General features: G+C 43.8%; 1 protein-coding gene across 3 annotated transcripts; it reads right to left on the reverse strand.

Annotated features, from left to right (window-relative positions):
- Positions 1-1,266: 1,266 nt before the first annotated feature.
- Positions 1,267-17,335, reverse strand: CNDP2 (carnosine dipeptidase 2). 3 transcript variants are annotated; one of them, XM_068147567.1, is made up of 12 exons: positions 17,258-17,335; positions 14,907-14,996; positions 14,015-14,158; positions 10,970-11,132; positions 9,321-9,409; positions 8,228-8,428; positions 7,656-7,740; positions 6,949-7,109; positions 4,272-4,436; positions 3,673-3,814; positions 2,377-2,524; positions 1,267-1,943 (listed from the first exon to the last, which is right to left on the reverse strand). In XM_068147567.1, exons 2-12 carry the CDS (start codon positions 14,964-14,966, stop codon positions 1,871-1,873), a joined length of 1,431 nt encoding a protein of 476 aa, XP_068003668.1. In that variant the 5' UTR covers positions 14,967-14,996; positions 17,258-17,335; the 3' UTR covers positions 1,267-1,870. The 3 variants fall into 3 exon arrangements, with proteins under 3 accessions (XP_068003668.1, XP_068003670.1, XP_068003669.1); XM_068147569.1 differs by having other exon boundaries at positions 17,240-17,261; XM_068147568.1 differs by lacking the exon at positions 17,258-17,335 and adding an exon at positions 16,564-16,651.
- Between the last annotated feature and the right edge of the window lie 8,268 nt (positions 17,336-25,603).

The raw sequence follows: 25,603 nt of genomic DNA on the forward strand, positions 1-25,603 counted from the left end.
TGCAAGGACTGACACAGGCACATGACATGGTCAGGAGGAGACTTGATGGGGTACTTGGTGCCATGGGTTAGCTGTTTGGGTGGGTTGGATTGGTTGATGGGTTGGAAGCGATGATCTTGCAGGTCTCTTCCAACCTGGTTTGGTTTATTCTAAGTGTGTATGTTCCATTGGCTTCATTTGATTGCAAAGTTTGCAAGCTCCTCCAGTTGTGCCAGGAAAGCTTGCAAATTTTCTGAGTTAAATGAAGAGATTAAGTCTGCTGAACATGCAAAAACCTATTATCTTTGCCAATGGAAATACTAAACACTTTGATCCACAGCTGTTTGGCCTGAAGTCTCTCACAGGCAAATTGATCTTCATTCTCTATTCTGCCTTTTTGCCAGGAACAATTCCCAAAATCATCACCAAAAGACCCCCAGTCCTTATGATTTGGATCTTTGTGTGTTAAGGTCACAGAATTGCAGAATGGTTTATTCTAAATGGTTCTCAGACTCCACCCTAGCTGCAAGTGCTACATTTCATTGTACCAGGTTACCTCCAATCAGCTTCCATGACAAACCACACTGAACAAACCAAACAAGGTAGACAAGCTTTAGAAGCTTCCTAGTGAGAAGGTTCCTCCTGGCCCAGCAGCCATCCACTACTGAGATTACAGATCAAGCAAAAGTGGAAACAGGCAAATGAGACATTCCTGTTCCCTGCCCCATAAGGAAGCATCAGTCTGTTAGGATACAGGCCTGCACCATGCTCTCAGGCAAAGCATCATTTGCAATACTTACCTGGCTTAGCCTGCTAATGACAGTGAGTGAATTCAAAAAGCAAGCCAAATCCAGTTCAGATTAACACATTTAAGAGAGTTTGGCTTTTTGACATAATATCAGAAGTGTTAGAGTTCAACATTTCCAAAAGGGAGATAGAAGTTGGATGTCAGTCAGTAGTTGAACCGAGTGCTGCTATTCTCCCCACTTATGCCTATAAATTCCACCCTTACCCTTGCAGTATCCATCAGTTGTGCTACAGTATGACCTGTCTCAGAGCCAAAACAGAACTTCATGAACTTGTGTCCTCTCAGGAGATCAGGATTTAGCAGCAGTTTCAAGTCCATAAACTGTTATGGAGCCAAAGCCTAATCTGGATTGCCAGGAAGCACAGTCTGTGTAGCCACACTACTCATCTGATTCTATAGACATAGAAATCCTCCTAAATTACCTGAAGTTGCCTTCCCTCCCAAGTCATTATCCAATTCTTAGAGACCAAGAGCCAAACTCTAGAGCATGATTGTTTATTGTCCTTTTTAGGTAGTAAAAAGGCAGCTTTACAAAAGGATGGTCAGCAGTCACAGTGAATTTTGTTATAGCCTCACACACTGTAGACTGAAGCCTGCAGGCAGGTATCAACTGTAGGAGACAAACTGCTCTTCTGAATCACTCAGTCAGCAAGACAGATGCCTCATTACAGCTTGAACACATTCCAGTACAGCCCCATAATCAGTCACTTTGACTACTTCCAAGACATATCCAGGAATCAGAGCCTTAAATTTGGCTGGCAGTCCTGCAACTGATGTGGTTGATTCAATAGCTGAGAGGAAACCATTCCTCCTCCTTTACAGAAGTAGATTAATACAGAAAACCACAATTTTGAAGTGAAACAGAAGGGACAAAGTTGCTGTTCAGGACTGCTGACCAAAAGAGTGGTCTGTCATTTGAAGAGAGTTTTGGTATAAAGTTGTCAAGTAGGACTGCATGCTTCCCTCTCCCCCACCAAAGCTGTGGAGTGCTGGTGGAAAAGGGGAGCCATGTAAGACTTGCTAATTGATGACATTTTGTAAGAAAACTCAGGCTTCTGATCCATGAGCCAGAAAGCAAGGTGTCTAAGAGTCTTTCAGCTGGGAGACTTCATAGAGGTATGCACCAAGCATCTTCACTCCCTGGATGTAGTTGTACCTGGAAAGCAGATAGAGTTTCCATTAGTATTGTCTATATTTGAACTGTTTCTTGTAGCTGTGCATTTTGCAGTGTCAGTCCCACACAGGCAAGAGATGCTATAACTACTGTTGCAGCAATAGATACTATGCTCCTAACATCTCTGGAATCTCCATTGGCAACAGAAATGTCAGCCTTGGGGTAGGTGAGGGCAGCCAAGCCTGGAGACCTATGTGTAAACACTGTTTCTAGGTTGCAGTATGTAAAACAAGAAGCAGTAATGAGATCAAGATCTAGCTACAAACTACAGTGACCTACCCAGTCAGCCCCCAACAGGGATATGTGTTGCTTTGCCTTCCAGAGACAAACAAGCCTGATTCTTCTTGGTCCTCAACATAAGACATGCCAATACCCAGTACAAGTGAGCCTGGAACAGGGATAAATATTCTCTTACCTATTTAACTTCTCATTTTGAGAGTGGGCACCATCATCTGCAGCTCCAACTGGAAGCAGCATGACATTCTTGCCTGTTGCTTCTTGAAAGGTAAGGGTAACAGGAATGCTTCCTCCCTCCCTTGTCAGGTCTGGTTCAACTCCAAAAACTAGAACAAAGTGGTACTCCAGTCAGTTTGCAATTCATTTGTTTTTCCAAACACAGGGAGGTCATTCTGCCCCTGTACACTGCACTGGTTAGGCCACACCTTGAGTACTGTGTCCAGTTCTGGGCCCCTCAGTTTAGGAAGGATGTTGACTTGCTGGAACGAGTCCAGAGAAGGGCAACGAAGTTAGTGAGGGGCTTGGAACACAAGCCCTATGAGGAGAGACTGAGGGAGCTGGGGCTGCTTAGCCTGGAGAGGAGGAGACTCAGGGGTGACCTTATTGCTCTCTACAACTACCTGAAGGGGGGTTGTAAACAAGCAGAGGTTGGTCTCTTCTCCCAGGCGGCCAGCACCAGAACAAGAGGACACAGTCTCAGGCTGCGCCAGGGGAAGTTCAGGCTGGAGGTCAGGAGGAAGTTTTACACAGAGAGAGTGATTACCCATTGGAATGGGCTGCCTGGGGAGGTGGTGGAGTCGCCATCACTGGAGGTGTTCAGGAGGAGACTTGATGAGGTGCTTGGTTACATGGGTTAGTTGATTGGGTGGTGTTGGGTGATAGGTTGGACGTGATGATCTTGAAGGTCTCTTCCAGCCTGGTTTATTCTATTCTATTCTATCCCTACTGCAATCAAGTGCCAACCACTTCTGTAACCATGTGCTGACCAAGTCTTTCTCATTAATCAGCCAGACTGTAGAAGTTGCAGAATTGTGGCCTTTGCCCCCTAGATGTAGGGCTGGAGTACTGTCACTGAGTTCACTTACACTAACAACGCATTTGAAAGCCTGTTTGTACTCCAACACAATTTAGCTTCACTCTAGTTGCCCTACATGATCTAGCATAGCTAATTCAGAAGGAGGATGGGATGGCTCAACTTCGAGGGCTATGGCTAAATAAATCTGAACTACAGTCTCATCCCTATGCAAAAGCAACACCATAACAATGAACTTGTTCTGGTACAGTAGGAGTGAGCCTCATACCAAGTTTCTTCCTGTACCTGAGAACTGATTTTAAGGATTGCACAATATGCTTCCTTACTTGGTAAGGCAAGCTTTCAGCCAGTGCAGAACACTGCAAACACAACCTCTTCAGTGTTTGAGGTGGTGGAACAAGTGTTTTTCACTCTTCCCACTGCCAAGTGGAACACACTGACCTGTTTTCATGGCCTTCCTTCCAGCCAGGTAATGGGGATCGTTGAAGTCTGACACCCAAGGTTTTCCACCATGGCCTAAGTATACTTTGAATTTGTTGGGGCTCTGCAGCTCAGCAAACTTTTTGCTCAAATAGTCTTCAACCTGTATGAAAGAACAGTTGTATTCTACTGTTGGGGTGAAGATAATACACAGAGCTTTGTAGGGACTTGCAGGTCACTCCTTTTCCTACTGTTATTTCATATTATTCCTATGGATCTCTGTTCTAAAGTACCCCCCTTAGGCAAGCTAACAGTATACTGCAGAAGAGTTGGCCAATAGGTCAAACCCTTATGCTTTTGAATACCTCTGGCAATTCAAGTGCACTACAATTAAATTAGCATTTACTTATGAGCCCTTTACTCAACTTAGCTGAGAGAAATTCAACAGCCAGGCAAGAACAGCCCAATGTGGGACAATACAGCAATTCCCTTAGTTATCCGAGTTGAGGTGCAGGACAGGGAAGGTGGTAGCAAAGCAAACAAATCAGAAATTCTTCGCCCAAGGCATGGAGATATTTAGAGACTAGTTGTTTTGATACCATCAATCCATCTCAACATACATGCTTTGTGACTTCTTCAGGATTCATGTCTGGCACTAGTCTGATTGAGAACTTGCCAATCACTTTCCTAGGAATCACAGTCTTGGCTCCAGAGGCTGAAAAGGCTCCTTCAATTCCATGAAGAGACAAGGAAGGGTATCTCCACCTATGCATAAGGATCTCTCTCTGCAGAAGCAAAGGGAAAAATACAATACTTGAAATGTGACAGAGTTCCCCAAAGTAACAATTTCTTCAGATAAACACTTCAAGAAACTGTTTTCTCTCATGAATAAATGCAACTCATCCAAGACTACTGAGCTATAAACTGAAGCTGTTACTCCCAATAAGCACGTTTTGGTACAACAGTGGGGTTTTCATCACCCTAAGAGCTCTAGTCTGGCTTTCTCTTAGTTCTACAGAACTTATGGGGCATGACCAGCCTTATTCTGACAAGCACACAAATACAGTTTATAAGGGGCTCAAGCACAGTGTGTGCACAGTGCATTAGAAGCTCTAGTTGCCACTGCCTCACATCTGGCAGCTGCCTTCATCACTGAGTCACAGGCTTATGAAGATCACAGGCTTTCTAAGAAAGTCTCACCCCTGTGCTGAGGCACACAGTGTGCTTCTATTTATATCTACTGTAACTGCTCCAGGTTGATTGAAGTGAGCATTATTGGCTCTTTCAGATACACTTCTGCATTTCCTCCTTGTTGCCTTGGCACAACTGTTCAGTAAGTACCCTGGGTATGAAATTCAACACTTGTGCCCTCTACAGACAGCTACAGTATCTCAGGCCTAAATTCTACTGCAGAAATTCAGGAAACTGAAATTTTATGGCACTTGTAAATAGCTTTTGTTCCAGGACAACCTGCCTTTTGCCATACTCAAAGCAAATGTAACTGTCTCAGTTCAAATCCCTCAAGCCCATTGTTTTTCACCTAGAGATTACAGCCTTCTCTCTCAGATCTCTCCTTAGCCCAAAGACTCCTCCTGCAAGCATGAAACTTAGAACCCTTGATAAATTCCACTAGGATTGCAGTCTGCTGAAGTCTGAACAGCTTTAGTTCAGTATCATAAAGAGCATCTTGCCATCTCCTCATATACAAGCTACATTTCATCCATTATAGGACAAGGATAAATAAGTCTGTGTGCTCTCACTTGATGTAAACCTGAGCATGTAAAGAGAAGGTTGAGGTTATGAAATTGTTACTTAGACATATTTGCATTGAGTTTGAGATCTGCTCCTGACAATACTAAAGACAGAAAACAGACCTGCACATCTAAACCTGTCTGTTACAAAACCCACTTCTGCTTTTATGGTAGATGTAAATATATTTAGGATTTAATGGTTTAAAATTAGTAATACCTAGACACTGCAAGAGTCAATGCTGTTAAAAGCATTAATTTGGAGAGCACCCAGGATGATCATTCAAGAAATTCAGACATGAGTTTATTCAACTTGAGCCTGTTCAAAGATTTGGGCAGCTGCCTAGTTCATTGCTACAAAACAGCCCTTGCTCGCCAGGTCTGGGAAGATGTTCAATATGTCAACCTTACAGTAATCACAGCTACACCAAGCTGTCTTCTCACCTAGTGAGAAGTCACCTTTATAAGCAACCATTATTGATAACCCACTGAACTTCCTACAGATGTAGTGAATCAGATCCTTTGTGTAGGTGTGGTATCTGATCTCTGGAAAACTGCTGGCAGTTCTTATCTACTATTAAGAATACAGAGCTTTCCTTACCCAGTGCTTTCAAGTTTGAAATGCTACTTCTACATCGACCATGGAGTAAATTGAAAGTTGTTTATACCATGTTCAAGGCAAGCAGTCTAAGCTAGACTTAGTTTCCAAGTAACTAACCTTGCAGAGGAACTACTATGGTTAAGTAATTGTATAGTAGGGCAAGGCCATCTCACAATTACCACAGTATCACAGTATAACTAAGGTTGGAAGAGACCTCGAGGATCATCAAGTCCAACCTATCAACACAGACCCCATGACTAGACCATGGCACCAAGTGCCACATCCAATCCCCTCTTGAATGCCTCCAGGGACAGTGACTCCACCACCTCCCTGGGCAGCCCATTCCAATGACAAATGACTCGCTCGGTGAAGAACTTCCTCCTCACCCCGAGTCTAAACCTCCCCTGGCGCAGCTTGAGACTGTGTCCCCTTGTTCTGGTGCTGGTTGCCTGGGAGAAGAGACCAACCCCTTCCTGGCTACAACCACCTTTCAGGTAGTTGTAGAGGGCAATGAGGTCACCCCTGAGCCTCCTCTTCTCCAGGCTAAACAATCCCAGCTCCCTCAGCCTCTCCTCATAGGGCTTGTGCTCAAGGCCTCTCCCCAGCCTTGTTGCCCTTCTCTGGACACGTTCAAGTGTTTCAATGTCCTTCTTAAACTGAGGGGCCCAGAACTGGACACAGTACTCAAGGTGTGGCCTAACCAATGCAGAGTACAGGGGCACAATGACTTCCCTGCTCCTGCTGGCTACACTATTCCTAATGCAGGCCAGGATGCCATTGGCCTTCTTGGCCACCTGAGCACACTGCTGGCTCAGTTTTGAAGACAGATGATTGTCTGCATACTAAATTACTTGGTAACTACACAACTATCCACTGAAGCTTGTTTCTTTCAATACATGCTTGTGCCAGCACAGTTAAGCAGGGCAGAGCAAGAGCAGCACAGTATACCTTTGTATCATGCAAGAGCTTTGCTGCTCCTACATCTTTTGCATATTCTGCCAGGTCAAAATCAATCTTCTCATATAGCATCAGCTCCTCATCAGTAACAGGTGCCACTGCTTCATTAATGCCTGGGATGAGAATCTTCCCTTTCTTGTCTACAAGAGAACCTGTAAACCAGAAGCACCTACTATTAGCAACCAGGAGAAACAAGATGTCATTGTTTGCAACACTTTGCATGGGACAGACTAGAAGTCTGCTTTCTGCAAACTCTATGGAAATTCTGTCTTCTGCCTTCCAGAGACTGTACCAGTAAGCATGGAAGGCACTCAGGAAATATGCAGCTATGTACTTCCTTGCAACTGTATTTAATTCTACTGCTATATGTTTGAATGGCTGTTGGTAGGCAGGACTCCCAAGGAATTCAATATGGCATCCATAGTTAAATCAATTCTTTTCTGCAAACTTTTCTAACATAGAGGTTTGCTGCAAGAGTTTTAGGGAAAGCTAAAGCAGATAGACAACTTCTTGGCAAGACTTTCCACATTCCTGGACCTAAGGCATCAGCCTCATATACCTGGCATGCACTATTTCACTGGTCCTTGCTTTGCTAGTGTAAGCAGCCCTCAGGTGCCTCCCTCACTGCAAACTCACTCATGCTTTAATAGCTCTTGCTCCCACTTTAGATGCATTCAGTGAAAGCTGCTTTTTCTTACCCATCAGTGTAATGAGATCAGTCATGGCCTCATGCACTGAACCACCATAAACTCCAGAGTGAAGGTCTTTGTCACTACATTCAACCTGGTTTGAAGTGAATCAAGATTCAGGTTAATTTTAGCACAAAGATACTGTCAAATGCACAGACTTTTACCCCAGCTTTTTGCTGCATGTATTTTGAGAATGCACCTGCTTTTGAAACCAGGCTATTCCATTGCAGCAAACATATTATTGCTCTGTAGAGTACAGGCCCTTAAACACTGACTGTCCCAACCTCTGAACTTCAGTGGTGACATCTTCCTGCACTGCAGGAAATACCTGGAGAAAGATATCTATGACATGAGATAATCTTCCAGTGAAGATATTGCCTTATCTTGCTTCAGATATCTGAAAGCTATCCCTCCCACTCAAATATCACATCAGGTAGTAAAAGGCAGATAGTTTCTGCTAATGGTCTCAATGTCCTACTTCAATAGGCACACCTTTTCTGAAAAGCTATGGGCATGAAAAATTCAGAGCTACCACTCTTCCCCAGTAGAGAAATTTAATACTGTCTTTGCAGTGCACTTACCTCTATAAAGTAGTAGCAGATACCCCTCAAGCCATAGGTGATACAAGGCTTCTTCTTGCCTAGCCAGTAGTTGTCAGAAATGCAAACATAATCCACATCTTTGAAGAATGTATCTCGCTGAGCAAAAATCAGTTCATCAAGGCCTTCAGACCCAGATTCTTCCATACCCTCTAAACAGAACTTCACATTTACTGGAAACTCCTTTGAGAAGGAAAGCACAAGAGCAGATTAAGTACATGAAAGCATTTGACTCCTTCAAGGATGAAGATTATGAACCACTGATGTACAAAGGAGGAAAATGGACATGGGTAAATTAGTTCCATGACAGTGGAGTTTAATTATACACAAAGTATTAAAGTCTGGACTGTGATTATGTTGAAGACTCATACACCACTATTTCATGGAATTCAAGTTCTTCAAAGAGTTTTTAACTAAGCTCCAGAACAACTTGTTCCAAATCCTCTTAATTGTGGGAACACATTAGAAATCTGTGGTCAGAGGTAAATTACAGGGCTAGGAAAATGATTATTAACCTCAGAAACTGCATGCCACAGTAGAGTCAGAACTACCCTGTCTATCCAGTCTGCCATGTTCTATGTCTAGAGAGTGCTTGAGAACTGGTAATTCTTCTCACAAGTAGTAGAGCTTGTCTTGCAAGAAAAAGCAGGCACCCTAATCTATTTCTGATAGTGCTTTCTTGGAAGCTCCCTGTTTAGTGTTACTATGTTAATCTGTAATTAGAGGTCAGTGGCAGTGAGATATTAAGGCTAATGGCCAAGCTAATTTGAGATCTTTACATGAAAGTGATCACACTTGGTTTTTCTCCCTGCCTGCCCCAAACATTTGTGCATGTACTTTCCTTCCTACACACTGTTAAAGCAAAAATGTTTAAAGTGCAAGCCATACATCCACAAAATTAACCTGTCAGCAAGTCAAGTCAACCCTACTGACATCAGGAAATTTAAAGGACTATTGTATCACTCCTTATCAGCTGAATAAGCAGGCTTGCCTCACAAGGGTTTGTAGCTTGGATAACATTTATTGCTCAGCTCAGTTGTATGTGAAAAGGCAGAATACATTTTTGAGCACGTACCTGGTTAGTTTGTTGATAAGCTTCCAAGGCATTCAGCCAGGCAAGCACTGGACCTTTGTCATCTGTTGATCCTCGCCCATACAGCTTTCCTGTAGAAACAAGACACAAATTAACCAGTGAGAAAAAGTCATGATGAAACTTCAGTCATCTCTTGCCTGAACGAGAAAACTTTCTGGGTAAGATTTTTAGCCTTGCTTATATTAATTTCCATTTCTGACTCTTCTGACAGCAGCTTTACATCCCACTTCATACACACATGCAAGTGGAAGAGGTACAGGACTGCAGTAGCTCTGTTGTTGAGCTATCCCACTTCTTCCCCAGCTGCTCCCTGGACAGGAGTTGAATATGCCTGGAAAAGATCTGCCTTGGGATATGTCATTCCCACATCTTTCATAATATTTCCTGTAAACACAGTACTAAGGGTATAGGAACATGATACCTCCTTTTAACAGATTTATTCAGTATTAGCTTCAGTTCAGAGATTTTGTCCAAAGAGTAAGAATTCAGTAGCCTATAACCAGATAAAAGTAAATATCCCCAGAGAGGGCTTTAGTCAAGCATGTTTTACAGGCTACAGGAGGTCCCAGGCATTTCCCTTACTTCTCTGGCTGGGTTAGCTGTGGGTTTTTTTCCTCTTTGTGGGGGAGAGAAAGCTTAGGTATTCTCTCAACCCACCACAAGTACATGGGATCACACTAGAGGTAGGTATTGCTGCAACTCAGAGCTGTGGCTACAACCCCAGAGCACACCAGTGACAGAACAGGCTAGACAGCTTGTAAGGTGAGGAGCCATAGATAAATATGGCTATTACACTGCCAGGCTGCAGAGATAAGACAGCCTGAGGCAAGTCTACCCCTTGCTATCAAATGAGATAATCCCACTTACTAACTTGGACTCTGCTGCCTGTGACCAAGTGCCTGAGCAGAAATACAAGTTACCCCAGAGTTCTTTCCTTGGCAATAATTTATGCTTATGCAACACATAGTTACACATCCCTGGATTCATATGACCTTTGACACAACACTGAGCAAATGAAACAAGGAAGAGACTGTTGGCAGTACCAGCTTTAAAGTCTTAGTCTCCTCCACATTATTAGCAAAGGAGTTACTGCACAATTTCTTCACTTCCATTCATGGGAGAGGGACACTTGCCTGGGCACTAGCTCTGTAAAACAGATTCTGCAGTACTCACTGCAGCACAAAGTGAACGAAAGGCAATCCAAGGAGGCTGCTGTGCTACTTCTGTCTCGAGGAGTGAGGAGACGAGTGTTTGTCTCCTCTAGTGGTTCAAACTCTCTGCAGTCCAACATGACCTTGAAGGGTGCAAACTGTGAGCAGCACAAGAAAGTAATGCCTGAGAACTTTCTGGCAACAAACTGATACTGTGGAAAGCAGTAGTTAAGACTTTCCTGTAGCTGCAAGGAAAATAACATGGAAATACAGCTTACACTAGCAGAAAACCCAAGCCCTACTAGCACTGAAATATGTGCACTTCTACTTTTTTACCATTTCCCCTCCTATTTTATCTCACCATTATTAAACATCCATTGTCTGTTCTTACTCTCCTTCCCTTTAAGGGCACGACTTTAGAACAGTTGAGAAATACCACACTTGAAGTGCTCATGAGTTTGTGAAGCCTGCAGCTCTTACCATCTCTTTCTACCAGTGTGAAGGGCTCACTATCCCAGCCATCCTCTAGTGCTGCTGGCTGAACATCCAGGTGACCATACACACAAACCGTCTTCTTGCATGGATCTGAGCCAAGTGTTCCCAGAACAATTGGTGGTAGAGGGATCTCTGACCCATCAGGCAGCTAAAAATAGGAGGCAAGAAGTTTTATTCACATATGAAATGCCAGTGGTACATTTTTATCAGATGAATGAATTACTTAAGATTATGAAGGTTATTAGAATACAGGCAAAGACTAAGCTACTTAAACTATGTGCCAGAAGCACTGTGCTGAAGGCATAAGAGCACCATGCCAGTAAGCTTCCTGACAAGCCCCAGTAATACTCAATGTTCCAAGCCACTCAGAACTGTTAGCTTCAAACTAACAATCCTACATCAGGTTTTAGCAGAGCAAGCTGTCTGCATGCCAAACTGTCACATCTAATGCTGACCTAAGCATAAGTGATAAAACTCCATTCAATATTGCATTCTGCATTGCTTGTTGCTGCACTTTCATTCTTCCCACAGTACAGCTCCACATAAAAGTTTCCTGACATTGTCATCACTGAGTCTAACACATCTACACCTAGGAAGGTCAGCATAAGAGCTGTGCTTCTCTACACCAGCTTACAGTCTTAAGGGACAGGGTAGTGCCAATGAACTTAGTTCAAGAGATGAATTTGGCTTAGTCCTTTGGAACACTCCATAAGCAATTATCACACACTATTCTCAGTTGGCATCTATTTTCCTTCCACTGAGAATATATTCCTAAGATACTGTTCAGCAGATCAAGATCAGCTGTGACTTTTTGCTCATACAAGTTCCAAGCTTCATTTCTTATGAAGAGGTTACATGGCCCTTGGCCAGCTGCAGCTCTAAGTAATTAAAGCATTGGTGCAAGAATTCACACTAAGGCTAACCAGTGCACAGTACAAGCTGCTTGTGCAGCAGTGGACTAAGTTGTATCAGACAACTTCATCAGGCGCTTTACATTGTCCTTCATACAGCAGCAATATACATAATACAATAACTGCTCCTGTCTACATTTAATAGTAATAAATAATTCAAACACTAAAGTTAATTTTAATCCAGCTGCAAGAGTTTTCTAAGCTCTACATGTAATAAGCTCTGTAAAATCAGTTCTTGTCCTCAAAAAGTTACACGATGAAGGGAACAAGTTTGCTTCTGAATTAACTGAAACTTTTGAGAGGATTTTAGGCTATAGCGGCAGTGCTACAACTGTCCTACAGATTCCCTCCAAGAGGGCACATGAAGCCAGCTGCTAATATAGTCCAGCTGCCAAAAGCTCCGAGAGTCCTTAGACAGATTTGACTTGGCAACCACCAGCACCAGTTACAATGAAGATCTTCTAAAGCTAGCAAACACCAGTACAATGGAATCTTGAACACCACTGTCCAAACGCTAAGTCTAACAATTCTGGCATAGGTCTTTATTACATAATCACAGAACTGATAGGTGTTGGAATGCTTGCTGTGACATGTGACTAGGCACTTTGGAGGAGCAGTATCAAGTGGATGGTTCCCCAGGACAAGACTATCATTCTTGTAAGCACATACATTTCTCAGGTGAAAATCAGTTTAGCTACTCAGAAATAAGAAAGGGATGAATCTTATCACTGAAACTTTGGTCAGTATCTTTATCTATGGATCTAAGGTCCTGCACCAGCTTGCTGTTAAAAACAGCTAATGGCTTTGTTTGCAGGTGCTCTGCTCATGTTCAGTTAGGGTATTTAAAATACATTTAATACAAAGCCCAAAGTGTAACATCACATGTATAACTGATCTGGATCCTAAGCTTTACTAGAAAAAAAACAGGTTTCAACAGGACTGTGTGGCAGGAAAGACATTATCATACAGCCCAACCAACTACTGCCTTTCCAGGCCATTACCTACAAGAGCCTTGTATGGTGATCCTGGCCAGAAGACTGGCAGACATCAAGGAATTAGTGATCCAGTTACCCTTAGTACACCCAGGCCTGTGCTGTGTTATGCTGCACATCCAGCTTCACCTTCCTGCCTCTATTGTACTGTGCATATCCTTGGGCTGCAAGATAAACTCAGCCAGCTGTCACTTGCAGGGAGCTCCTACTTGGTGCAGGTGATTACACTACCTGCATGTCCTTGTCTTTATCTGGAAGTGCAGAGGAAGATCTCACGTGAACATTCCTTTTTGTTTGGCAGTGGAATCAAACAGCTTGAATAAATAAAATGGGGTACTATCCCATGAATGTGATCGGTACAGCATGCTGACTGGAAGCCTGCTAGATACTGCACAGCTTTGGGGTTCCCAGCATCAGATTACCTATACTATCCTCTTTATAGTGGTAGTGCTAACAAATAGCTTTTTAGCAACATTTCAGTATCACTAAGGTTGGAAGATGATCTTTGAGGTCTTGAGTCCAACCTGTCACCACAGACCTCATGACTAGAGTAGGGAGTACTCTACTGCCCGCTCCAGGCTAGAACTCACGACCTTCCCAATAAGGGTCTTGTGCACTACCAAGATGGTACTTTACAGAGTCTAAGTGCCTTTCCTATTCAGATTAAAAATCAGGACCTCCTAGTGCAAAGCACCTTGTATTCTGAAGAGACTTTGTGGTAGTTTCAGGCTGTACCCTTAAAATTTTCCACAGATCTTGAACAGAAAGTAGTAACATGTGAAGAAAGCACCATTGGGTATAAAGAGTAAAATAATGGCTGAGTATTGTAACAAAATAACTCTGCTCTTTTCTTGTGTCCCCATTGTGTTCAGGGGGTAAGGAGTGGGGCAGGGAGTGGGGAGCTATTAGCAGCTCCCCTGGTTTTTGACCAGGGGGTTCTTGTAAATACCTGCAAGTACTGTGTATTTTGTACATATTCATTGTATTTCATTGTAGATTGTAGTTTTGCTTGTAAATACAGCTTCATTTGCTTCCAACGAGGCTGGTCTGGCAATGTAATGTTGGGGGGGGATTTTCAACCCACCACAGACTACTTCTACTAAGCTGGAATGGAGATGCTCACATACCTTTTGTTTCCCAATATCCATAAGGCGGGTTGTGCCTCCCAGTCTCTCGATGTCCTTTGCAGCCACCTCCATCATGCGCCTGATTTCAGGCCTCTTCTCTGGCCACGCTGACACGCTCTGGATGGCCACCCATTGAGCCAGGCGCTACAGAAAGGGGGGAAAGAACAGGAATTGTGGTGTGGGAGGAAGGCACTACAAAAATACACTACCTTGACCAGACACAGAAGGTAAGCTTCTGAGCATACTGACAGCTCATGTGTTGTGCCTCTCCAGCTGCAGTTCTTTAAGCATCCAGAAACAGTTTGTCTTTCAGGCTTCTCACAAAGGCTGCCTTAGCTTTGTCACCCCTACATGAGATCAGCTGAATGAAGTCAAGCTGAACACTTGGCACCTGTTGCCTGAGAGTTTACAGTGCTGTATCACTGATGGAAATGCAAGGTGCATAAATAGCAGGTTAAACAGTAATAAGCAGAAAGTAAGTTCTCTGTATCCCAACATGCACAGTTCCGTATGACAAAGCTTTATTTCAGCCATGTTTGTATCTTTCACATCTCAAAAGGGGGAAGGTAGTAGAAGCCTAACTTGGCACTGAGGAACCAGTGCAAACTTCTTGTACCTCTAATGGTCACTGCTCACCTTATCTACTCATGGAGCATTTCCTCACATCTACCATGGAGATTGAAGCCTTTAAATACAACTACGCCTCAGCTTAAGAAACAGTGTTCTAGCTTGACTCAAATCAGTTACACCTGCTGCCTGCCCTCCTTCTCTCCTCAGTTACTTGACATTTTTCTTATTTGGCATACCACACAGGTGTAACAACAAGCTTGACCAACAAACTTTTAATATCCCATAGCTGTCTATTGCAGGACAAAACTCAAAGAAAGCTTACCTCAATATAGAGATCCTGGTGCTCATCAATGTATTTAAAAAGGGTATCAAGAGCAGACATTTTCAGATCAGAATGAGATTGCCGAAGATGCTGTGACAGAGAAATATTTCAGCATTCACAGCTTCAAGAAGCAAGTCAGTAATCAAGTAGACTCAGAAGACTTTCACCTTTCAGATACTAGTGCCACACATCAGGCTGTGTTAATATAAAACTTGAGGCCACTACCTCTCAAAAACACACTGAAGTGGTTACACAAAAGCATATTAAATCTTAACACAAGTGGTTCTGCCCCTCCCCCCAAATAACTTTGCAAGTTGGTCTGAGCACACTTGTCTATAGAGATACTTCAATCAAGGCATACAGTTTACTTTACTGCAGAATTACAGGCAAAATGTTACTCAGAGACAACTTCAAGAGCAGATTTCATTATGAGAGTTCAACTAAGTGTGCCATTGAATGCTATCAGCTCGGCCTAAGAAAGCATCACACTTTGTGCTCTTCAAAGGAGGCTAAAGGCAAGCTTAAAATTGTTTTCTTCAGCTTTAAAGTCCCAATCTGCTACTTAGCCTTCTCAAAGAAGGTCACAGCAAAGCCAAAGGAACAGAAACCAGCTCCAGCAGCTCCAGACTACTTCAGCACTACCATTTCCTTATTTTGTTGCACTTTCAGCTGAAGCTTATGAGAGAAAATCCAAGACCTCCCCCCTCCTCAGCTTACTTTCTTACCAGTCCAAAGTCCATATTAAAAAGACATAATGTCCACTCAACCAACAAACTTCAATGTATTTTAAGTTAGAGATGAAGAGACTACACCTCCTTTGAGCCAGGAAAATAGAAAAGCCCCAGGGTGTGCAATACATTGAACAAGCACATTCAGCAGCACCAACTGCTGTGATTCAGTGTTTTGTTCAGTCAGCTTTACGCCAGATCCTGTAAGCCTTTCTTCCACTTCCACACAGAAGTCACAAGACAAGTATTCTGGTTGTTAAGACATTTGACTGTCTTGGGATTTCCTGAACAGCTGACTACTCTACATAAGTGAGCAAAGTCAGGCTGCAGGTTGTCCCACACCACATACTGCAGTGTAAGTACATCCTACCACCTCTGATCCACAAAAGAATCAACACACATTTTTTTCAAGCAGGATTGTACTTAGGTTACTGATGTCTGACATACAAAAATTGTTTCACTCACTAGAGATTTCTTCTACTGAATTTAAAGCATCCATCAAGTTTAAATTTGGGTAATGAGTTTCAAGCACCAATTAGAACAACCCCAAGTCAGACATCTTGATCATTCCACAGCCATGAATGGTGAAACCAGCATCTTCAAAAAGACTACATAGACAGAGGCAAGTTAGAGCAATGCTTCTCATGGAAAACTGGTTTCCCTGATGAAGCCACTATCCTCACACAGAGCTCAGACCTGAGTCACCTGCAGCTTTTCAGAGAAACCAGCAAACGCATCACTTCCGAGCACCTTAACCAGGTCCTATAGCACCATCAAGGCTTTAGCTACACAGCACAAACAATGCTACACAGAGATTGATATTCTGTCCAATACAAACAAGACCTGAACTACCTGCTAAGTCAGGGACTACTTTAAGTATCACTTTAAACATAACTGCATAATAGTAAAAATTCCAGGGGCCTGCCTACCTGCACAGAAAGGGCTCCACAGTTCTACCTTTTCACAGCACTATAGCAGTTCTATTATGAAGTAAGATAACCCAAGGGGCTGTCAGTACACCACAGCAGCTTTGCCCTCCTTACCCACAGGCAAGTTTAGTATCCCAGCTGACAGGGTTTAAGCAAGCAGAGAGGTCTGCAGCCATAACAGAGCACTCCCTGCCCTCCACAAGCCACTGAAAGTAGCTGCGTACAGCCCCGTGCCCACGTTACAGGCCCTGCTGTCTGGGCTGAGGTTAACTTAAAAGGTCAGATTTGGGACTTGACAAGATTTGCAGCAAAAGTCACCGTTCGCCGCAGCTGCCAGCTCTGAGGGGAAAGCTTCGGGGAGGGAGGGAGACCAGTCGCTGGGTTCCTACAGACTGAGACAGCCTCATGGGGAGAGAGAACGTGCGGAAGCGGACTGGGAGGGCAGTGGCGGTAGCCCTCTGAGAGGCAGCCACGGCGCTGCCGCGCCCGGGCCCAGACACGAAACTGGCCAGGCGCTTCTTACCGCGGGACACCGAGCAAGGCCCGGCTCCGCAGGGACGCCGCGCACCCGGCGCCTCCCTGCAAGGCCGCGGTAAAGGCAGGCGTGGCTCTGCGCACCGGGTCACCGCGCCACAACGCGAAAAGGACCGGACCCGACCCGGCCCACCCCACACACCGCAAAGCCGCCACTCACGCTGACCACAGCCTCCTGACTCCCTACTGCAGGCGTCAGCACCGCCACGGCGGAGCTTTAAATAGCCCCGCGCTAGCCCCGCCCCGCGCCGTGCGCCGCGGTGGCCAATCCCCGGGCAAGGAGAGGGAGGGCGGGGGCCGCGCGCATCCCGGGGCGGGGCTTTGCTGGACGGCGGGGCGGGGCCGCGTCCTGAGGGGGTGGGCGGGGGGGGAGGGGGTTAGGGTTAGAGCTAGGGCTAGGGTTCTCCAGCGCCCCCAACGGCTGCGCCGGGCTACGGCGGAGGCGAGAGCTGAGCTGTGCTCTGTCCTGCATACGGCAGCCACCACAGGGTACTCGGATGCTGATGAGCCCCCCAGTGCTTCTCCAGTAATGAGCAAATGCATAAATAATGCCAGAGAAATATGAAAAATATGGTCAGAGATAATAAGGAATAATATAATATGGGCAAATGGAATATGAAAAAAAACCTGGGAGAACTTGGCATGATTCCTGCCAAAGATGGAAGTGTCCTTATGACCTTTCTACATTTGTGGTTTAGATAGATTAAATACATTTACACAGGCAGGGCCTGCACGTGGGTCTGGGAAATCCCAAGCACAAATACAGGCTGGGCAATGAATGAAGAGCAGCCCTGCAGAGGACTTGGGGGAGAAGGGGCTGGACAAAAAAAAAGTGATTATCAGCCAGCAACATGCACTAGCAGCCCAGAAAACAGATCACACCCTGGGCTGAATCAAAATAAGCATTGCCATGAAGTTGAGTGTGGTGATTCTGCTCCTCTACTCTGCTCTGGTGAGATGCCACCTGCAAAACTGTTTTGCTCTGGAGCCCCCAACACAAGATGAACATGGAACTGCTTGACCAAGACCAGAAGAGAGCCACAAAGATGATCATGGGGCTGGAGCATCTCTTCTGTGAGGACAGGCTGAGTTGGGGTCGTGCATCATGAAGAAGACTCTGGAGAGACCTTATAACAGCCTTCTAGTACCTAAAGGAGGGCTACAGGAAAGATGGAAAATGTAGTGATTGGATAAGTGGAAACAGTTTCAGAAGGAAAAAAAAAAGAAAAAAGAAAGAGGGAAGACTTAGACTAGATATTAGGAAGAAATTCTCCACCATGAGGGTGGTGAGACACTGAAACAGATTGCCCAGAGCAGTTGTGGATATCCCACTGAGAAGCATTCCAGGCCAGGCTTTGAGTAACCTTGTCTAGTGGAAGTTGCCCCTGCCCATGGTAGGGGAGTTGGAACAAGATGATGTTTATGGTCCCTTCCAATCCAAAGCATTCAATGATTCTATGATTTAGATGTGGTGTACATAGATTAGATGAGGAAAGTTTAACACAAACAGTGAGATGCAAAAGCAAAGTCAGATCACCTAGTGAAGAGTTTCCATGTCTCCTAACAACATTGGAAAGGCATAATGTCATTCCAAGCACAGAAAGATAAAGTTCAGGCAAGGTTTACTATCACCCAGCTCCTGGCCCAAATGAGGCAAGTCCTTTTAAGAAGGGAACTGCTAAAGCTTCTTCTGTCCATGAGCAATTGAATAGCTTTGATATGTACAGCTGTTAACCATGTATGTATGTAATAATTTGGTAACTCATATTGCTTTATAGGCATTCTTAAAAGAACTGTAAAAATGTTGATTTGCCATAGGCTGTAGTAAAAACATTTGTTGCCTGAGGGAGCTTCACCACTCAGTCAAAACTGTTGGATGGTGTAGTTCTCAGTGCCACATTAGAAAATGTGCTGATAAATGATGCTGAAAGCATGAGGCCAAGAGATGGAGTCAGGACACAGAAAGAAAAAAGAACAAGAAGATGACCCTGAGGATTGCAGAAATAAAGCTGGGAGCTCATGAGCTGGAAATGAGTGATAAGGAGTGCAGATTACTAGCTGGTCATGGGAGGTTCGTGAGCTACTGGGAGCTGCCACAAGAGAGAAAAACATAATTTGGGAACTTGGCAGGTGTGCCTGCGGGCTTAGCAAGTGCTAGGACCTTGTGCAAGGCTGTGGTGATTGTTATTCCACGTGGGCCTTCAGGCATAGCTCCAGTCACCCATGGATGATGAATTGAAACCACAACAGCAGGTCTCTGGAGTTCACTCTGATGGTCAGAGAAATGCAGAGTCTCTGAGCATACAAATTTGGCTTAGGTACCCTATAGAAAAGATTGAGGAAAAAACATAAAGCGTGCTTTATGCTGGGGTAAATGCACAGGGTGGGGGGGAAATAGTTATTGATTGTGGCCATAAGGGCCTGAGGGCATACCTTCCCTTGCAGCTTTGGCCGTCTGGGCTAAGGGTGAGCCAAGGATGGAGTAGTGAGGGCTGCCCGGTCCCACTGGTGATGGTGATTCTTGGTGGCGTCCTTCCATTCTCATGTTCCTACATGGATGTAATTTTTTGGTGCTTTTCCCCCCACATCCAGAACATACTCCACAAACCAAAAATATGAATCAAGGACAATAGCTGAAAAGATCCAAAGCATTAGGGAAGCACACAGTGCAGTCTACTGTTTTATCAGAGTTTTCTATATGCTTATATTAATCTAAAATCCACAAAGGATTATCTGAAGAGCAAACACAGAAACCACACAGCAGCTTACCCCTGTGAAAACAATGACTTTTTTGGAAAAATAACAGGCTAAATTATCAGCTTTAAAGGCCTTGTAAATTGTCTTTGAGGAAATGCAGTTCTGGTTTGCAAGGATGGTAATTTGGAGGTGCAAAGAATATATGCATACATAAAAATCCTTAGGGAACAGATTTAGCAAGGAAGGGTAGGAAAAGACGTTTATCAGAAACGGTCTAGAGACAGAGGATGACAAAGCAAGTACTTTATAAAGAAAATAATATGGATGTTTAGCCTTGTCCAAGTGAAGCTGTCTAAACATCTAAGCTGCTCTATTTCTTCTGTCAGTGTTGTTTTTGAAACATCGTTTTTCCAAAGAAATAGCTTGTAGATACTTTTGTCATTGAAAACATTAAAAACATTGAAAACATTGAAAAGCAGTTTACTTTTCCATGCAGAGCCTTGTTGTGGGATAGAGAACTGTATAACTAAGCTTGGGCTTTGCTCTGGTAGCCACTTGTCAGTGATCAGAAGACTGTTTTCTGGGTTACTCACTGCCTTCTGATCACAAGTATGAAATCTGTCCTGAGAGCAGAGTAAGTTACTATTTGTGTTGAACTCAGCAAGAGGTAAAGGCTATGGGCCAAATCAAATGATGGAGTTACACCTATTCCTGATGGGTTTGATTTTGTTGACTAAAGGTGAACAAAGCTGCTTATACCTGAAAATTGCCTCGCTGTAGACATTTCAGCAATGTAAGCCCCATCTATTACCTCTGTCTTTTCAAATTCAAGTGGTAGGAGGAATGTGGCCTCACAGCCTAAACTCATTTAGAGGAATAACACTAAACTAAACCAAATCAAAATATCATTTGCTGTCACTTTTTTTTTTCAGTTAGTAGTATGGTTCCAGAAGTAATCTTCCTCTGGCCTCCACAAAAGCAGAAGTTCCTATGTGATAGATGCAGTTGTAGAATGATGAATGCTTTAAGTGTGTTCATGACCCTCCTAATGTATGTGTGTGCTATATAGTAATTAATGAGTTTGATCTCCACAAGCTTTCTCCAACAAAAGAATCACTGTTTTCCTTCTCAACAATCAAAGTAATTAATCAAAGTACAGGGCAGCTTACACGTAACCCATGTAGAAGACTTTGATGTTTATGTGAGAGAGCTGAGTGTGGAGTGCCTGTGTGCCTGAGTCAGAATCCTGTTGGCAAGTGCCATGTCCCTACATTGGACTATGCACCCAGCTTTTGCTATTGTGGACAAAGTTGTGGATGCAGAGGAGTGCTCTGATTGTGACAAGAATTGAGTCTAAATCTAGAGTCCTGGTCTTGTGATCCTTCTTCCTATGCTCTCATAATGAGGGACTGGTATGAAATGGGGCTCATGCACCTCATGAAACCAAGTAATAATAAATACCAAAGGAACATTTTCACTCTCTAATCCTTCCCTTCCTCTGCTACACTATTTACTGGGTACTCTGTTTGTCATCTCCAGAGTCCTCTCACTATACTCAGCCTGGAAAGTGGAGAATTATATTCCCAAGGATTATCCTGTGGCTCCATCCAGTCCAATACAGAACAGACATCTGAACTGATCCCTCAGGAGACCCCCCCAAGGTTGGGCTGCTGTGCAGCAGACAGATAAGCCTGTTTGAGCAAGCAGTACAGCAAGGTGGCTCTCTGCTACTGTGCTAGGTTGACATTTTGGCTTGGTTCACACAAACGTGATGAGCTGTACTCTATGCCCTGCAGTGAGAGATCTGATGCTGAGGATGTCCAGGATGCTAAGGATTGAGGGTTCTTCTTTCTTACTGATCCCCATAAACTTCCTCCTGTCCCCAGCCGCCTGACTCGGTGGCAAATACATCAAACCTTTCTACAACTCTGATAGCCCCTATACCAATAAGGTTGTAACTTTCTTGTTAGAAAACACACTCAAAATCTTGCTGCAACTTCAGATCTTTCAGTATCTTCAGAAAATACCAAAACTTGATTACTTTAAGCCTTCTGTAGTTACTCATTGCTTAACTAAGCCAATTCAGGACACCGCAGATCTTAAAGTCTCTCATCTTAGGCAATAGATTTATCTGCAAACCATGAAAGCATAATGTGGAATACAAGGCTCTTGCTGTGCAGTGCTACATAACTCTTCGCTCCTTTATTTATATTTTTTTCCCCCTAGCTTTATCTGGGGTGGTTTTGCCACTCTCTGAGTGCTGTTTTGCTGAGTCTGTACACTATAATGCAATCTGTGTTTTCTGTGTCTTCTTGCCAGGATGCAACAGTGACATGTTGGAAACGTGATGTTAAGAACCAAAAACAAACCTGAAGAATGGCCTAACCTGTCTAGAGGGCTGGAGAGGCTGCCTTAAATTAATGAGAGTGGCAGAGAAAAGGACAAAAAGAAACTCTTCTGAATTTATTATGTAGGTTGTTCAAACATCCCATTGCACTGCCCTAATGTTGCCCAGGAACAGGCAGACTTTCTATTTTGGGGATCTTTGTCTCAGAGATGGCAGGTTCTGTTCCCTCTTCTTATTGTTGAGGGACAGATGAAAAATTGATGGGAGAGGCTGCTAATTAATTGTTCTTCACTAGCACCTTGGAGGACTGGCTCACAAACTGCAGAGCCAACATATCTTGGAAAGTCATTGAACAGCCATGCCAAATGATTCCTTGCTTGCTGAAGTGTTAGTCCAGCTGTGCCAGTGTTCTAAAAGGAGTAAAGGTGCACCTGTGTCTCTTTGTACAATGCCTGTTCTTCCACCTAGAATCCCTAAAGCACTCTGTGCTTCTGTCTGTGTGCCCTGATGCTCTGCATTAATACAAGGCAATGGCTCAAATGGGAGCAGTTGCATGTGTGTTATGTAACAAGCAAGTGTAATAGACAGGCAAGCAAAGGGTCAATAGCCCAGCTACATGTGGTCTGACTGCAGATGAGAACCACAGCCCTTGGAGACTGCTTCAGTCCAGCACTTTTCTTTGGAATGACCACAAAGCCCCAGTGCCAAAACATTTACCCTTCTGCAACTTAATCTCTACTACCCTGTATTTCATCCCAACACCATCCCCGCTTTATCCACACTGAAAGTGCACAGAACACACCATGTGTGTGAGGAGATGTCATTTTCAGTTTCTCCTTGAATATATTTTGGAGTGTTGGGAGATTTTATTTCAGTCTTTTATAAGTTGTTGAATTGCCAAAGTGAAAAATAAATATTAAAAAGACTTGGCCAGCTCTGCATGTTCTCCTCAATGAAATGGCACTTAAGTGATTCCCCAGATGGAATTTCCCTCCCAGACTGCAGCTCTGCAGGACTTCTCTTCAATGCCTGTTGTGGTTTCACCATGGTTCCTTTCTCCACCCTCTGGTGGATCTCCCCTCTTCCCATTCTGAGGGTCATATCCCAATTAATGCAATCCCTGGTTTTCATTTTGAGAGGCTTGCTAGGAGTTCTTTTGTTAAGAACGTGTGTGTGTGCATCTGTACAGCATGGGCTGAGCACACGCTTTAGTTATATGCAGGAAACAGTCACAAACCCAAGGAATATTAAATACTCTCTAATAATGGTACCTCATTGCCCTCTACAACTACCTGAAAGGTGGTTGTAGCCAGGAAGGGGTTGGCCTCTTCTCCCAGGCAACCAGCACCAGAACAAGGGGACACAGTCTCAAGCTGCGCCAGGGGAGGTTTAGACTCGAGGTGAGGAGGAAGTTCTTCACCGAGCGAGTCATTCGGCATTGGAACAGGTTGCCCAGGGAGGTAGTTGAGTCATGGACCCTGGAGGTGTTCAAGGGGAGATTGGACATGGCACTTGGTGCCATGGTCTAGTCATGGGGTCTGTGTTGATAGGTTGGACTCGATGATCCTCGAGGTCCTTTCCAACCTAAGCGATACTGTGATACTGTGATACTGTGATGCTGTGATACTGTGATACTGTGATACTGTACCTTACTGTAAATCAAAAGTAAATCCACTTCAAAAGAAGCCTCTTGTTAAGGATGTGGAAGAAGGACTCCTACAATGCTCAAGGTTTTCCGAGAAGAGAGATGACCTCCCAGATAATTACAAGCTAAGAAGAATAGAAAGAGTAAATCACTGACAAATAAGGAGAACTGGAAAAAAAAATCAAGTAGGGGAGAAAATGTGATTGTGCTAAAGTAAAATGACAGAAAACAGAAGGCAGGAAAGGATGACAACACGTAACTCTGGGAAAAAAAATAAGAAAAGTAATGCCAATTCAATTACACAAAGTTCTGGAGCAGAAGCTTTATTACACAAGGGCATTTTCCAAACTTTTATAAAATTCTAGTTTTAAGAAAAAAGGACAAAGTTTTTATTATCCATTGCACAAGTGTAATCATATGCCCTAAAACTGAAAGATACTTATATTGCCAAAGCCACTAAAAACCATGGGATGACTTCTGCTAACTGCCGTGGCTATTGGCTCCAGCCCGTATCAAATGAAGTTTGTTCAAAATATATGTTATTGCCTTGTAAAGTATTTCTCATCCAACTTTGTTTCTCATCAAAGGACAGCTCACAAAACCCATTGTGGCCTGATGGGAAGAGCTGACTCAATGCCAGATTTTAAAATAGCATAGGGAGAGACAGAGAGGAATGTTCCATCTCCTGAAGTAACCAAGTGAAGTCTACCAAGTAAACCATACACACCAGCGTAGCTTTGATGAGAAGCAAATGCTCCTCTCTGCTCTTTTTGTATAAGGAAGTACATTGCATGATGGATACAATGATTGTGCCTGCAGAAGAAGATGTGGAAAACCACTTCTGAGGCTTCTCAGACATAGACAGCTCTGCTCCAAACAGAAAGCAGTGCCATATCATTCCTTGTTTGCTACATTGGTTGTTGGTGTCTGTGTAGCAATGATCCCTCAGAAATAGGCCTGGCCACCAGAACCACTCAAGCTCCCAGAGGGTACTTCTATGAAAAGAGGAGGAACACCATGTATCAGTGGCACTGCTGCTGCTGCTGAGGCAGCTGAACAGGATCCTACACAGACTTCTTGCTCAAGAGTAACACAGGGGAGTCACTCACAAGAATGAGTATTTGACCTTGGTATAATTATGAGAGACCTGTTGTAAGCAGTGCAGCAACTAAATTGTCTACTCATCCCTAAGCAAATGTCATACAACATTGGATGTGTGCAGACTAACATTACCTAGAGAAAAGCTAATTACTTGCAAAGAGTGATAGAAAATTGAATTTCACAAATGGGTTGTTTGGCACTTTTCTCCATGCCCAGCCATTCATCATTCACAAAAAAACTGCAACAAAGAGCTTCAAAGAAATAATTGAAAGGAAGTTGTAAGGAACTGACACTGTGAGGCATCCATGATCCTGATAATCCTTTTGTTTTTTATTTTGCAATTTATTTTTTTATTTCAGATTTGGATTTTCAGAAGAGAACTCAAGAAATAGACATAGAATTACATAGAATAAACCAGGTTGGAAGAGACCTTCAAGATCATCACGTCCAACCTATCACCCAACACCACCTAATCAACTAACCCATGTAACCAAGCACCCTGTCAAGTCTCCTCCTGAACACCTCCAGTGACGGCGACTCCACCACCTCCCCGGGCAGTCCATTCCAATGGGCAATCACTCTCTCTGTGTAAAACTTTCTCCTGACCTCCAGCCTGAACTTCCCCTGGCGCAGCCTGAGACTGTGTCCTCTTGTTCTGGTGCTGGCTGCCTGGGAGAAGAGACCAACCTCTGCCTGTTTACAACCCCCCTTCAGGT

This window comes from Melanerpes formicivorus, unplaced genomic scaffold (assembly GCF_026170545.1).
Source record: "Melanerpes formicivorus ecotype bairdi unplaced genomic scaffold, bMelFor1.0.p_v2 SCAF_15, whole genome shotgun sequence".
NCBI classification, from domain to species: domain Eukaryota; kingdom Metazoa; phylum Chordata; class Aves; order Piciformes; family Picidae; genus Melanerpes; species Melanerpes formicivorus.